Source organism: Sciurus carolinensis, chromosome 13 (assembly GCF_902686445.1).
Source record: "Sciurus carolinensis chromosome 13, mSciCar1.2, whole genome shotgun sequence".
Classification (NCBI taxonomy): Eukaryota; Metazoa; Chordata; class Mammalia; order Rodentia; family Sciuridae; genus Sciurus; species Sciurus carolinensis.
Genome location: NC_062225.1, coordinates 87,896,035 through 87,908,754, shown reverse-complemented (window position 1 = coordinate 87,908,754; position 12,720 = coordinate 87,896,035). Strand labels below are relative to the sequence as shown.

Sequence of the window (12,720 nt, the reverse complement as noted above, 5' to 3'; positions counted from 1 at the left end):
CGCTCGCTGCCTGTGCAACGGACTCGGCGCAGAGGCGGCGCCATGGAGCTGGAGGAGGCGGTAAGGAGGTGGCGCTCCTGGCGGGCCGGGAACGCCGGGCCCCGGGGCAGTGAGGCTGAGGGGCGGCGGTCGCGGGACGCCGTCGGGCCGAGGCGGCCGCTGGCGGCGGAGGGCGGGGCGAGGGGCGAGGGGCGGGGAGGCGGGTGCTGCCGGAGTGCTGCGGGGTGAGGTCTGAGGCGGGCGGGGTGCTGCCGGCGCCGGTGTGTTCAAGGAGGCGGCTGGGGCCGGGGGCTTGGGGGGCACCCGCTCGCCACCCTCTCTCCAACCTCTCTCCACGGGGCCCCCACGCGCGCCCCTCGGCGCCGGGCTGGGTGGGGCGGAGGCGGAGCTGGAAGCGAATGCCTCCGGGATCGCCGCCCGCTGCGCTCGAATTCCCGCCACCGTCTCCGCAGATTCGAGTTTCGGGTTTGGGATCGTTGAAAATTTTACCCAGTTGTCGAAATAAACCTGGCATTCATTTTTTTACATACGACCTAAAATGCTGTATCCTTTGATGTCATCAAATGAAGTTTTGGTAATTAGATCGAGGATGATGATAAGTCGAACCCCAGAGAGTTGGGAGTCAGAAAATCAGGTCTCGCGTGTACAGAGGCAGAAGTGTGATAGAAGGTCTTATCGTCTATGCTCACTGAAGTGGAGGGTATTGGGGATTAAACCCCAGGGTGCTTTACCACTGAACTACATCCCAGACCTTTTTATTTATTTATTTACTTATTTCTTATCTTGAGACAGGGTCTCACTAAGTTGCTTAGGGCCTCCCTAAGTTGCTGAGGCTGGCCTCCAACTTGGGATACTCCTTTAGAGTCGAGTCGCTGCGATTACAGGCCTGCACCACCGTGCCCTGCTCAATCGGTGTTTATCGAATGGTGGATAAATAATGTCTAAATGCTAAATCCATGAGATTCATCATAACTCACCATAGAGTATACATATCTGCTACCAGTAGGTTCCAAGTCTGGCTCACCATCGACTCCCAGCACTAGTAAAATGCCCAGTACACATGTAGTTGATACTTTTTATTCTGTTCAATGAATAAATCAAAACTTGAAACACCTCAACAAAGATCTAGTTCCATTGGGGTATGTGTTTTTAATGCCTTAGATGAAGTTCCAAATGGTAGGTCTAATTTAAAAGCCTTATCTGTACTTCCATGTTATCTTTTTTTCTCAGCACTTTCCAGGAGTTTTATTTACATGTCTTTATTTATTTCAGTTTATCCCTATCTTTTTCTCTCCTCACAGACCGCATATTTTAACACATTTTCTGTGATAATTCAGTTCAGTTTCATACTGTCCACGAGATTGAGCTCTTCTTATTTGCAGATAATGTCTCTGATATATTTTTTTGTGATTTGTTTTTTTTTGTTTTGTTTTTTTTAATTTGTATGGCAAAATTGCCAGGAACCCTTCAAGAAGAACTAAAAACTGCAGGGTTTAAACTGAATGTGGTTTTATATTAATATCTTTTTTCTCTTGTATAGAAAGAGTTTAAAGAACGGTGTTCTCAGTGTGCTGCTATCTCTTGGGGTCTTACTGATGAAGGCAAATATTATTGCACTTCTTGTCACAATGTTACCGAAGTAAGTGACTTTTTTTTTAATGAATTTGCTTATGTTTTAAAAATTGCAGTTTGTTTGTGTGTAATCTGGTTCTCAAAAAACTTAATATGCTTTATCACTCATACAATGCCCAAATTCCAAGAATTTAAGAAGTCTTTTAAGTTCTCACTCTGGAATTAAGGAATTTGTAAATTAGATTGAGGATGAGTTCTTGAAGTTATGTCATCACATTTATAATGATTTTCTAATTCACCGTGTGGTTTAAAGGAAAATAATTAAAATTGTACTTAGAAGATGATTTCTTTTTATTATACTGAAGAATTTTAACGTGTTGTACTAGTTTAAAGTTCTGAAAGATGCAGTGTTTGAAAGATTGAAACCGTTGGGAATATTGGAAATATGCTTTATTTTCATTTTATCTTTCTATAGTGCCATACAAATTACAAAGTATTTCCTTACCCATTATCTCATTTCCTCCTCGTAACAACCAGTGAGATAAGTGTTACTCCTGTTTGTAGATGGAGCAAGTGGGGCTCAAGAGTTAATGAGTTTGCCAAAGCCTTATAAGTACAAAGTGTTGAGCCAGGTCCGAAACCTGAGTCTTCTAACTCCAGAGTTCCTTTTACCACATCATTCCTGCTTCTTAAAATAGAGATTGTTATACTGTCCTTTGTAACTTTGGTAAATGAGACGTCACACCGGGAGCTCTAGGTCCTGTTCTAGTGACCACACCTTCAGGCCAATATAACCAAAATAAGCAAAGTGTGGACAGTTCACTACTGGACAGGCTAAAACATGCCAGGACTCTGCTCTGTGGAAAAGGATTTGCTCAAAGTACAGAGGGTCCCGAAGGACCTTATTCACCATATAGGCTTAAACAAGACAATTTGGTAGAGATAGAAGTTCACTGTGTAGACATCTGCTTCTAGCTTATATTGAGTGACAGGGACTGATTTATCTTCCTACTTCAAATAACTAAAACCTAGACAAAATATATGGAAAATCAGATAGAGCACTAATCTCCAGGATATATAAAGAACTCAAAAAACTTAACACCAAAATAACAAATAACCCAATCAATGAATGATGGCTAAAGAACTAAACAGACAGTAAGACATAAAATCAATCAACAAATATATGAAAAACTGTTTAACGTCTCTTGCAATTAGAGAAATGCAAATAAAAACTATGATTTCATCTCACTCCAGTGAGAATGGCAGTTATTGAGAATACAAGCAACATTAAATGTTGGTGAGGATGAGGGGGAAGAGGTACACTCATTCATTGCTGGTGGGACTGAAAATTGGTTCAGCCACTCTAGAAAGCAGTATGGAGTTTCCTTAGAAAACTTGGAATGAAACCACCATTTGACCCAGCTATCCCACTCCTTGACCTATACTCATAGGACTTAAAATCAGCATACTATAGTGACACAGCCACATCAGTGTTTTTAAGCAGCTCAATTCACAATACCTAAACTATAGAACCAACCTAGATGCCCTTTAGTAGATGAATGGATAAGGAAACTGTGGTATGTATACACAGTGGACTATTACTCAGCCTTAAAGAAGAATGAAATTATGGCATTTGCAGGTTAAATGGATGGATTGGAGAATATCATGCTAAGCAAAATAAGCCAATTCCAAAAAACCAAAGGCCAAATGTTTTCTCTGATAAGTGGATGCTGATCCATAATGGGGGGAGAGGGACAAGAGAAGAATGGAGGAACTTTGAATTGGGCAGAGGGGAGTAGGGGATGGGAGGGTGTATGTGAGGTAAGATGGTACAATGAAATGGACATTATTACCCTGTGCTTACATGAATAGTGTGACTACGTTGTGTACAACCAGAGAAATGAAAAGCTGTGCTCCATTTGTGTACAGTGAGTCGAAATGCATTCTGCTGCCATGTATAACTAATTAGAACAAATAAAAAAATATACATGGAACAAGTAAAAAATTTTTCCACCTTGAGAAAAGTGACTACTTTAGCTTGCAACACAAGTGCTTTTCCTTGAGATAATTGTTTTTCTTTAGTGTGGAGCTGAAATGTTTATGTCTGTTTCTCATTTAGTCACAGAGGATATTAATGAGATGTTTGCTTACTTGATCAAATTGTTGGGGTAAAGAAAATGTTCTTTTATCTTGATTATGGTGATGGTTTTATGGAGCTATTTATGAATATTGATTTATGTATATGTATACACACAAACACATCAAGTTTTTCACTTGACATATGTGCAGTGTGAGCCTCACTTTGGTGCTTTTTAAGGCACTAGTGGTTCAGTTATACTAAACTCACTGTGAGACCACAGTACAAATGTAAATGTGCTGAAGGAAAGCCTAATAGACTATTTGCCATTAGCAGATGAAGTCAGCATGCTACCTCTTTTATTTGTCTGATAATTTTTTAAATTTGGTTCTGGCTGATTAAATCCACTGTACTTGATTGTCATCTTGAAAGGTCCGTAATACCACTGCATAGCTCCACATTTAAAAGACTGTCAATTCACATAGAGTAAGTTTGTCAAGAATGTAGAGTTCTTGAAGGTGGGCAGCATATTTCTGTAAAGGCCAAGAACCTAGCTCAGAGCCTTCCTTCCACAAAATAGGCAGAGCTGTGTGTTGCAAGGCTTTGGTGGTCACTCTTGGCCTTATGGCAGTGCAGATGTGTTCATTACCAGAAGGTGATGTAGTTGGTGCTCCCTGGAGTTGTACAGTTGGGTGTTGAAATCCAGTGGGAGGGGAGTGAAACGTGAGATAGTGGTTATACCTATGAGAAATGGCAGTCATGGTACAAATTACCCAATTTTTCTACCTCTTTCACTGTCCTCCAGTTTATTCTGTATATAATTCTTCTAGCTCTAGGTACTCTGTCAGTATAAGAAAAAGATTTCCAAATTGCTAAAGGAACTGGAAATTTATTGATGTGTTTTATCCAAGAAAAAATTTAAATTTGGCCAATTTAAACAATAGGTATTTTTACGAGTATTTCATGGATATTTGATAAAAGTGTATAGGCTAGAATTATGTAAGTTTAATTGGTTTTTAAGATTATAAGAGCAATACATGTGTATTATAGGAAATTTTGAAATTTTCCTTTCTGTCTCTTTTTTCTGTGTATGAGAGGGGAAAGGGGATCTGTGAGTACTATTTAATCTTTTTCCTTATTTTTTTTCTGAGTTATTCTAAACATATACAGATATTTTTACTGACTGTGTAAATAATTTCATAATACAACCATTCAGTAATTTAATAATAGTTCTAGTTTTGGATATTTTGCTTTTTCTAGTTTTTTGTTGTTTCACATTTTATGAAATCTGTATTTTGAGCCTTTTTTTCCTGGCTACCCTTTATAAGTTTTACTTGACTTTGCTAGATGACTGCTTTTATACTTACTTTGACATGTCGTATGTGACCAACCTAGTACACCAAAATTGCTTTAAATATGTTTTCTGTGACTAGACTGTGTTCCAAAAATCCTGTCATATTTTATTCCCAATAAGAGTTGAAGATAAATTTCATTCATTTTTGATTGTAAGAAAGCCAGAATCATAGACACTTGACTTGAGAACTGTTGGAGGAAAAAGACTTTGGTATCAATTATATTAATCAGTTAATTGTTCTAAAATTCTGTAAGTTTCATTAAAAATGAAAACTAGTGCTTTTATAATTTCAGAAATGAAAGCAGTTTTAGAGTAATAGTCAAACACATGGAAAACGAATGAAACTAAACCATATATATGTTAGGCATCAGTAGTTACTGCAAATACAGAAATTGTTTTTATTACCAAAATGTGTTGCATGGAGGGGAAAAATAAATTTGACTTTTGATTTTGTTTGATAGAGTTAGTGATTTAAAATAAAGTTTATTCATTTAATAGATACTTTCTGGTTACTATGTTAGGTACTGTTTTGAAAATCAAGAAATTTTTAATGAAAAAGCAACATAAAGTTAACCAGAATGTTATAACTTACATGATTTTCCCGAGATGGATTTTCCCAAGACCATGGTTGGTCTTGGCACTCATAATTTGGTCCAGAGCATACTTGATGATTTGGGAAATGTAAAACTAATTTCATAAGGCCTGTGTTTGTTTCCTGTAGAGATCTAAGGAAGTTATAAACACCGAAGCTATTCCTAATGCCAAGATAAAAACTATCAATAGGGGGCTTAGAAGAAAAAGGAAGTGTGGTAAGCTCTTTCTTCATTTGTTCTTAGCATCCTTTTTTTTTTTTTTTTTTAAGTTTATGATGGACCTTTATTTAATTTAGTTATTTATATGTGGTGCTGAGGATTGAACCCAGTGCTTCACACGTGCTAGGCAAGCACTCTGCCACTGAGCCACAACCCCAGACCCATTCTTAATATTCTTCTTTCACATCTTTCACTTTCATAATTTGGGGACTTGGAATGGAATTTTAAATAGATTCTAGAGAAAATGCTAGTTTTAAAGCAGATAATCTGAAATTGAATTAAAGTTGGTAACTATTTGTGGTAAAATTGGAAGCAGATGTATTAAAACACATCTTTTTTTAAAATTCTCATTACTGTCATTGAGTTGCTTTTCCAGTGGAGCAACTATTATGCAAAAGATATAATAGCAAAAGGAACATCTTTTTTTTTATCTACTGGCATATGTTCTTCTGTTACACATCTGTTATTGATTAGTAATATGATTTTCTATGCTTTTAAAGAAAAATGCTTATTTTCCACAGACATTCAACTGTGGTTAGGTGAGTTAAACATGCTATTCAACTTTCAGAAGCCCATTTCTCATTTTGACTTTTGAGCGTACCCTTTTAAAATAGGGAGGATTATTTTCCCTTAAAATAGCCTCAGCATGGGTGTGCTTGGGAAGATAATCTATTTTATTAATCCAGTGAATACATATTAACCATTATTGTTCAGAAGGATTGGAGGTAAAGTTCAATTGAGGCTTTTTATTTTTGTGACTAAGTACCTAGGACCAAATTCTCAAGTTTGAAACCAGGGTAATGATAATAGTAGACTCTTCTACATGAGGTAGCTATGAAGATACACACACACAAAATATTGCACATATATATATATAAATTAAATATTTATATGAAATACATTGACATTCTTAGATGATTAACAGAGAATGCCTAAATACTAACTCATAGTTCCTGCTTACCCTTTAATAGTGACTATTTTAATTGGGCTAAAACCTGATTAATTTTCTTTGAATTTTGTCAGAGTAAAACCTGATTAATTCAGACTCGATGTATTTAAATAGTCAAAATGTGTAGTTTAATCTTAAATTCCTCAAGGAACTCCAGGTGCTTCCTAGGGGTTAAGTGTCTGTAGTCAAACTTATCTTCTTAGTCTCTTCATCTGTAAAGTGAGAAGAATAATACCATTTATTTTTTTAAAAAGGCACAGACTGAGAATTTAAAATGCAGTTTTATCAGTTTCTAAGTTTCTAGAATAGCATGCTGGAATAATGTGTGTATACAGTGTGAAGAGTTTAAACTCTTTGACTTTTGGATGCATCAGAATTACATACTTTCTGTTACAACCTGATACACTTTCCAGGAGGGGAATGAGTTAGTCAGTGGGGTTGGGGGGGCCCTGTGACATTCAAGTAAGGGAGAGGGATTGGAGTCCTCTGCCATATGCATGGGAGAAGGATTCAGGAAGACAGTAACAGACTTCACAAGCTGTATTTAGTGTTGGCATACTTGTATTTATCCTGTAGTGAGGAGTAAAACACAAGCAGCTTCACAGATTTTAATGTTTTCTTTAACTGGTTGCCATGGTCCTTTAATATTAGCCCTGCCTACTGTGCTGGCATATTTCTTAATAATCTCAGGGTTGTTTTGAGGATTAAGAAAATAACTTACTTAAAATACTTAGCATACACCTGGTACACAGACAGAAATCAGGAAATATTAGATTTCTTGCTTTCAGTTTCTCCCTGTAATGTAAAATTATATCTGGAAAAGCAGAATGCCATTGAATAGTTTATTTGAATGTTCTTTTTACCCTTTTCCACACTCTTGGACCATCAGATCTTGACATTTGTCATCTTTTGCCAGGTAATTTGTTGAGCTATTGTGAGAGACAGAAGCAGTGATAGTACTTACATTTAGGATTCTGCTGAACATTGTCCAATAAAATAACTTTTCACAAACTTATTTCACTTTTTTAAAACATGCTATTTTTCTCCCTTTTAGGTTACTATTTCAGAAGAATCACAGTTAATGGAAAACACTTAAAATCTGATAAATCATACAAAATGCTTAATTTTAACATTTGTGTATAAATTTTCCAGTCTAGAAACAAAACAAGAGAATATAAGAATTGAAACTATTCAGGGGCACAGAAAAATTCAAGTTGCAATGCATAAATACAAATTGTAATTATGTAATAGCTTCGAGTTAATAAATTAGGAGTGCCAATGTCTAACACATGGTTATTTGTCATTTAGAAAAAGGCTGGGATTGGTTTGTGTGTGAAGGTTTTCAGCACATACTTTACCAACAAGCAGAAGCCCTAAAGGCCCTCGGAGTGGACCCGGAGTTAAAGGTACGTCTGCTTGTGTCTGATGCTGCCTTTACATTTTATTGCTGGAAGAGTAAGATTCAGAGTGGAATCAAGAATCATTAGTAGTGCTTAGGGGCTTTACCCCTGACCAGAAACATAGTCGTGTATAAGTTGTTTTCTTTCTCTGATCCTTAATTCACTTAAATTGTAAGAGAAAAGGGTTTAACTAGGTGATCTGTAATGTCCTTTCCTTCTCTTAAATTGGAGATTAAGAAGAAACTGTTCCATGTTCCCCACATGCCTGCTATTATGCTGATCATTCTCCTTAAGGAAAAGCAGGCATTTAGGTGGAAGCAGTATATAAAATACAAGAGGTTTTGTGGTACATGTGCACCTGAACATTTGTTGTTATATCCTGAATCACCACTCACTTCCCTTCTACCGTAGGATGAAGTTTTACATAATTTTTGGAAGCGCTACCTTCAGAAGAGCAAGCAGGCATATTGTAAAAACCCAATATATACCAGTGGAAGGAAAGCTAAGGTAAGTTACAAGTCTGAAAAGTGGAACTGAAAGATGGGTGGTGAGATATAGACCTGGAATATGGAATATGGGGTTTGTGACTAGGTTGAGTATGGGATTATGCTGATTGTCAGAGGATTTTCAGTGAAGAGGCTTCCAGTTCAGTCCAGGACAGGGTCTCTGATTCAGACATCAAAATGAATTTTGACTTCTTATTAGATTAATTCATTTTTTAGATAGAAGCTTTTTTTAAAAAATATTTTTGTTGTATCTGGACATAATAACTTTATTTTTATGTGGTGCCGAGGATCAAACCCAATGCCTTACAAGTGCTAGGCAGGCACTCCACCACTGAGCCACAACCCAGCCCTAGAATTAACGAATTTCTAACTGTGCTATTATTAAAGGGTTTTGTTTTTGTTTTTGTTTTGTTTTGTTTTGTTTTTTGCTTATGTTACTCCTTTTGCTTGGATTACTTATTTATTTTACCTGACATTTCAAGATTCAGCTCTGTTATCTCTTCTCAGAAGCCTAATGTGAGGAAAAATAAATCTAGGGCCCCATTCCCCACATTGGGCAGAGCAGCCATGTTTTTGTTTTTGGCAGCTTGTTCTTTTTTTTTTTTTTTTTTTTTGAGGTACTGGGGATCGAACTCAGGGCCTTGTGCTTACGAGGTAAGCACTCTACCAGCTGAGCTGTCTCCCCAGCCCTGGCAGCTTGTTCTTAACTGCTTTCCTGGTGTGCCATGGAATGTTTGTTGGTTTAAAGACAGTTTCACTGCTAAGAAAGGCAAGTTTGCTGATCTTTGATGTTTATGATATGCAGTTCTTACCCCCCAGGACTAAGAAGAGGAGATTTTGAATCTGTTTGATTCCCATTTGTTAAAAGCTTGGGAACTTTTTCCAGTGTTTTCCTTTTGTTCCGGCCCTCAACATGCAGAGTTCAGTGACCTGGCACCGAGAAGCCCAGATCTGTATAAAAGGAAGAGGTTACAGAGATGAGAGAAGGAGGCATCTTTGAGCTCCTAGAATCTTCAGTGCTACTGCCCGAAGAGTGAGAAGTTTAGAGTAAGAGTGAGGAAGTCATACAGGAAGCAATTAGAGGGGGAAGAAAAAATAAGGAATTAATTTGAGAAATTTACTTTTTAAACATAAGACCATGAATTTAAACTCAAGAAAAATAACTTGAATTTACCAGGAAAACAACATTTTATGGTCAGAGTTATGACACTTTATCCTATCTTAATATGGAAGACAAGTACTTCTCAAGAAAAGCTGTATGGTTCTAAGGTGACAGTTTAAAAAAGAAAAGAAAGTAGCAGACAAACTAGTAAGAACTTGATCTTAAGATTTCGTAGCTGAGGTTTTTTATATTATGTTGATTTTTGGAGTTTTTTTTTTTTTGGTACTGGGGATTAAACAGGAACACTTTACCACTGAGCTACATCACCAACCTTTTTTTTTTTTTTTTTTTTTTAATCATCTTAATTTCAAGACAGAGTCTCACTAAGTTGCTTAGGGCCTGAGTTGCTGAGACTGACCTCTATCTTGTGATACTCCTGCCTCAGCTTCCTGAGTTGATGGGATTGCAGATGTGTGCCACAATGCCCAGCTTAGCTGAGGTATTTGTTGATTGTATTTATGCACTGAAACTTTATCTGGCACATAGAAAATATGGAATAGAACCTGTGGAGTTCTCTGTGGCATTTAAATATTTTCAAGCTAACTTAAGATTTAAAAACAAAAAGTTTTGTTCGTTTGAGTAAACATCTGGATAAAGCAATATTAGGATTGCACTAAAATAATGGTAAGTAAATAAGCACAAAGTGAAATTGTAAGCTGATATATAAATTGGTAATATAATTTCTATTCTTAGAGTACAGCTATACTGTCATGTGTTTCATGTGTGTGTGGTGTTGGAGATTGAACCCAGGGCCTCACCCATGCTAGGCAAGTATCCCCAGCCCCCAAAGGACTTTTGTTTTATGTCTGTACTGGAGATTGAACCCAGGGCCTCACCCATGCTAGGCAAGCACTCTACCACTGAGATACATCCCCTACCCCTAATACTGTCTTTTGAAAGGAAAGGAAACTGACTTCTGAATTATGAGCTTAGAGACTGGGTTGTGATTCACGCTTACATAACATGTTCAGGGCTCTGGATTCTGTCCCCAGCATGGTGAAAGAAAGAAAGGATATTAAAAGCTTAATCTTCTCAAACAGCCAATAAATAGTGTCTGTAGTGCTTTGGATATAACTGTTTCAGAAGCAGTAGGAGGCCTGTATTTGAATCCTGGTCCTGCTACCTTGAGCTGTGGGATCTAGTGTGAGATGAATTACTGGAAACTTGATTAAAAAAAATGAAGGAAGCAAATATGTAAATTGGGGTAAGGGGAAACAGAGTGGGACTGCAGGGAAGGGTGCCGTGTAATCAAGATGCTCAGGGAAGGCCTTCCTGGGGTTGGAGCTTAAGGAAAGTGAGAGAGTAAATTCATGGATATGGAGGAGAAGAAATGCAGAATTTCAGGCCTCACCCAGACCAAACCTAGATCTTCATTTTAACATGTCCCTAAGTGCTTCCTGTATCCACTAAAATTTGAGAAGCACTGCTCAGGTAAGCCCTGGTGGGGGCTGGAACCAAATGGTACTTGGAGATAAGTGGTTGAATCCTAGATAAACTTTGAAGATAGAGCTGACAAGATTTCCTGAGGGACTGGATGTGGGGTGTGGGAGAGAATAGTAAAGAATGACTATAAAGTTTTTGGCCTGAGCAGCTGAAGGAAGGAGTTGCCATCAACTGAAATGTCAGGTGGAACAAGAACCTCAGGAGTTCAGTATGGGGCATGTTAAGTTTGAGACAGGTATGAGACATCCAACAGGAAATGTCACATGTGCAGTTAGACATGTAAGTCTGTAGTTCAGGAGAAAGGTCTGGACTAGAGATAAAAATTTGAGAGCTATCAGTTTACATCATCAAATCTAAAATGCTATTGTTTATAAGATATACCATTATTTTAAGTACCCAGGAAAAAAAGCTGTAGATTAAATCATGTTGTGCCACCAGTTATAATATACATCCTGATTTCAAGGATGTGAAAATATGGGGATAAAGTACATTTCATAATTAAAGTATAATAGCTAATATTTAAAACTGTAAAACTAGTGGACATCACCAGGGAGTGAAGACAGAGAACAGCACCAAGAACTGAGTTCTGGGCCTATCTGGGGTTAGGATGTTTAGGATAAAAGAGGAATAAACAAATAAATCTGCAGAGCAACTGGTGGAATAGGAGGACAGCCAAGAGTGAGGGGCATTCTGGAAACTAAGGCAATAAGTTGTTTTAAGAAGAGAGCAGCTGTCAGCTCAGGAAGGAAGAGGGTGGCACATGGTAAGGGGAGTAGTGAGTTGGCTTGACTGCAGTTGGGGCGTAAGATAGACTGAGGAGAGAAATTGGGGACAGCAAACCTGGACTTTATTGAGGCATTTCACTGCAAAGAAGTACAGAGAAATTGTGGGGGAGCCGGGGTCAAGAAAAAGTTTTTTTAAATAGGATAAATGAGGGCATATTTTTGTACTGATGGAATGATAGAGAAGAAATATTCACAATGAGAGAAAAAGTGGAAATGTTATCTTTGAATAGATGAGAGAAGTGGAATTGAGTGCATAATGGAGACATTGGCTTTAGATGGGAGCTTGGATGATCCAGAAGAATTGGGAACAGGGCAGAGGATAATGTGAGCCTCTCGCAGCTGGTTGCTGCAGGAGCCTGTGTAAGTTTTCTTCTGATTGCTTCAGTTTTCTTAGAGTCCGTGCCTTACCTCTCTTGGCCTCCCACAGGGAGGGAGGAGTTGTGCTTGACAGAGAATACTAGTGTTTTATCCCATTCCCTGGTGGTGGTTTTTTTTTGTTTTGTTTTTGTTTTTTTTTCCCCTGCTTCGTTCTTTGGTGAGCTTCTTAAACATGAGTCTTATCTACTTGTAATAGATCAAGTTTCTTGACCCGAAAGGCTAATATTGTTGCTTTTTGCCTGTAATCAGTTCCTCAGGGTAACTAATGAGGTTGTTAGGTGG

General features: G+C 37.9%; 1 protein-coding gene across 8 annotated transcripts in view; it reads left to right on the top strand.

Moving 5' to 3' along the window:
• The window catches only part of Taf1b (TATA-box binding protein associated factor, RNA polymerase I subunit B), a 69,743-nt gene continuing 57,023 nt past the window's right edge, over positions 1-12,720 (top strand). For 3 of the 8 annotated variants that reach the window (XR_007104671.1, XM_047522717.1, XM_047522713.1), the window contains exons 1-5: positions 575-634; positions 1,541-1,639; positions 5,725-5,812; positions 8,073-8,170; positions 8,576-8,671. Coding sequence is in view for 5 of the 8 variants with exons in the window: in XM_047522717.1 (XP_047378673.1) it covers positions 590-634; positions 1,541-1,639; positions 5,725-5,812; positions 8,073-8,170; positions 8,576-8,671 (426 nt within the window). In the remaining 3 variants the exon portion in view is untranslated. Of the gene's footprint in view, positions 61-479; positions 635-1,540; positions 1,640-5,724; positions 5,813-8,072; positions 8,171-8,575; positions 8,672-12,290; positions 12,421-12,720 lie in introns of those variants that run through there. The other 5 variants (XM_047522716.1, XM_047522714.1, XM_047522718.1 and 2 more) reach the window with 5 other exon arrangements.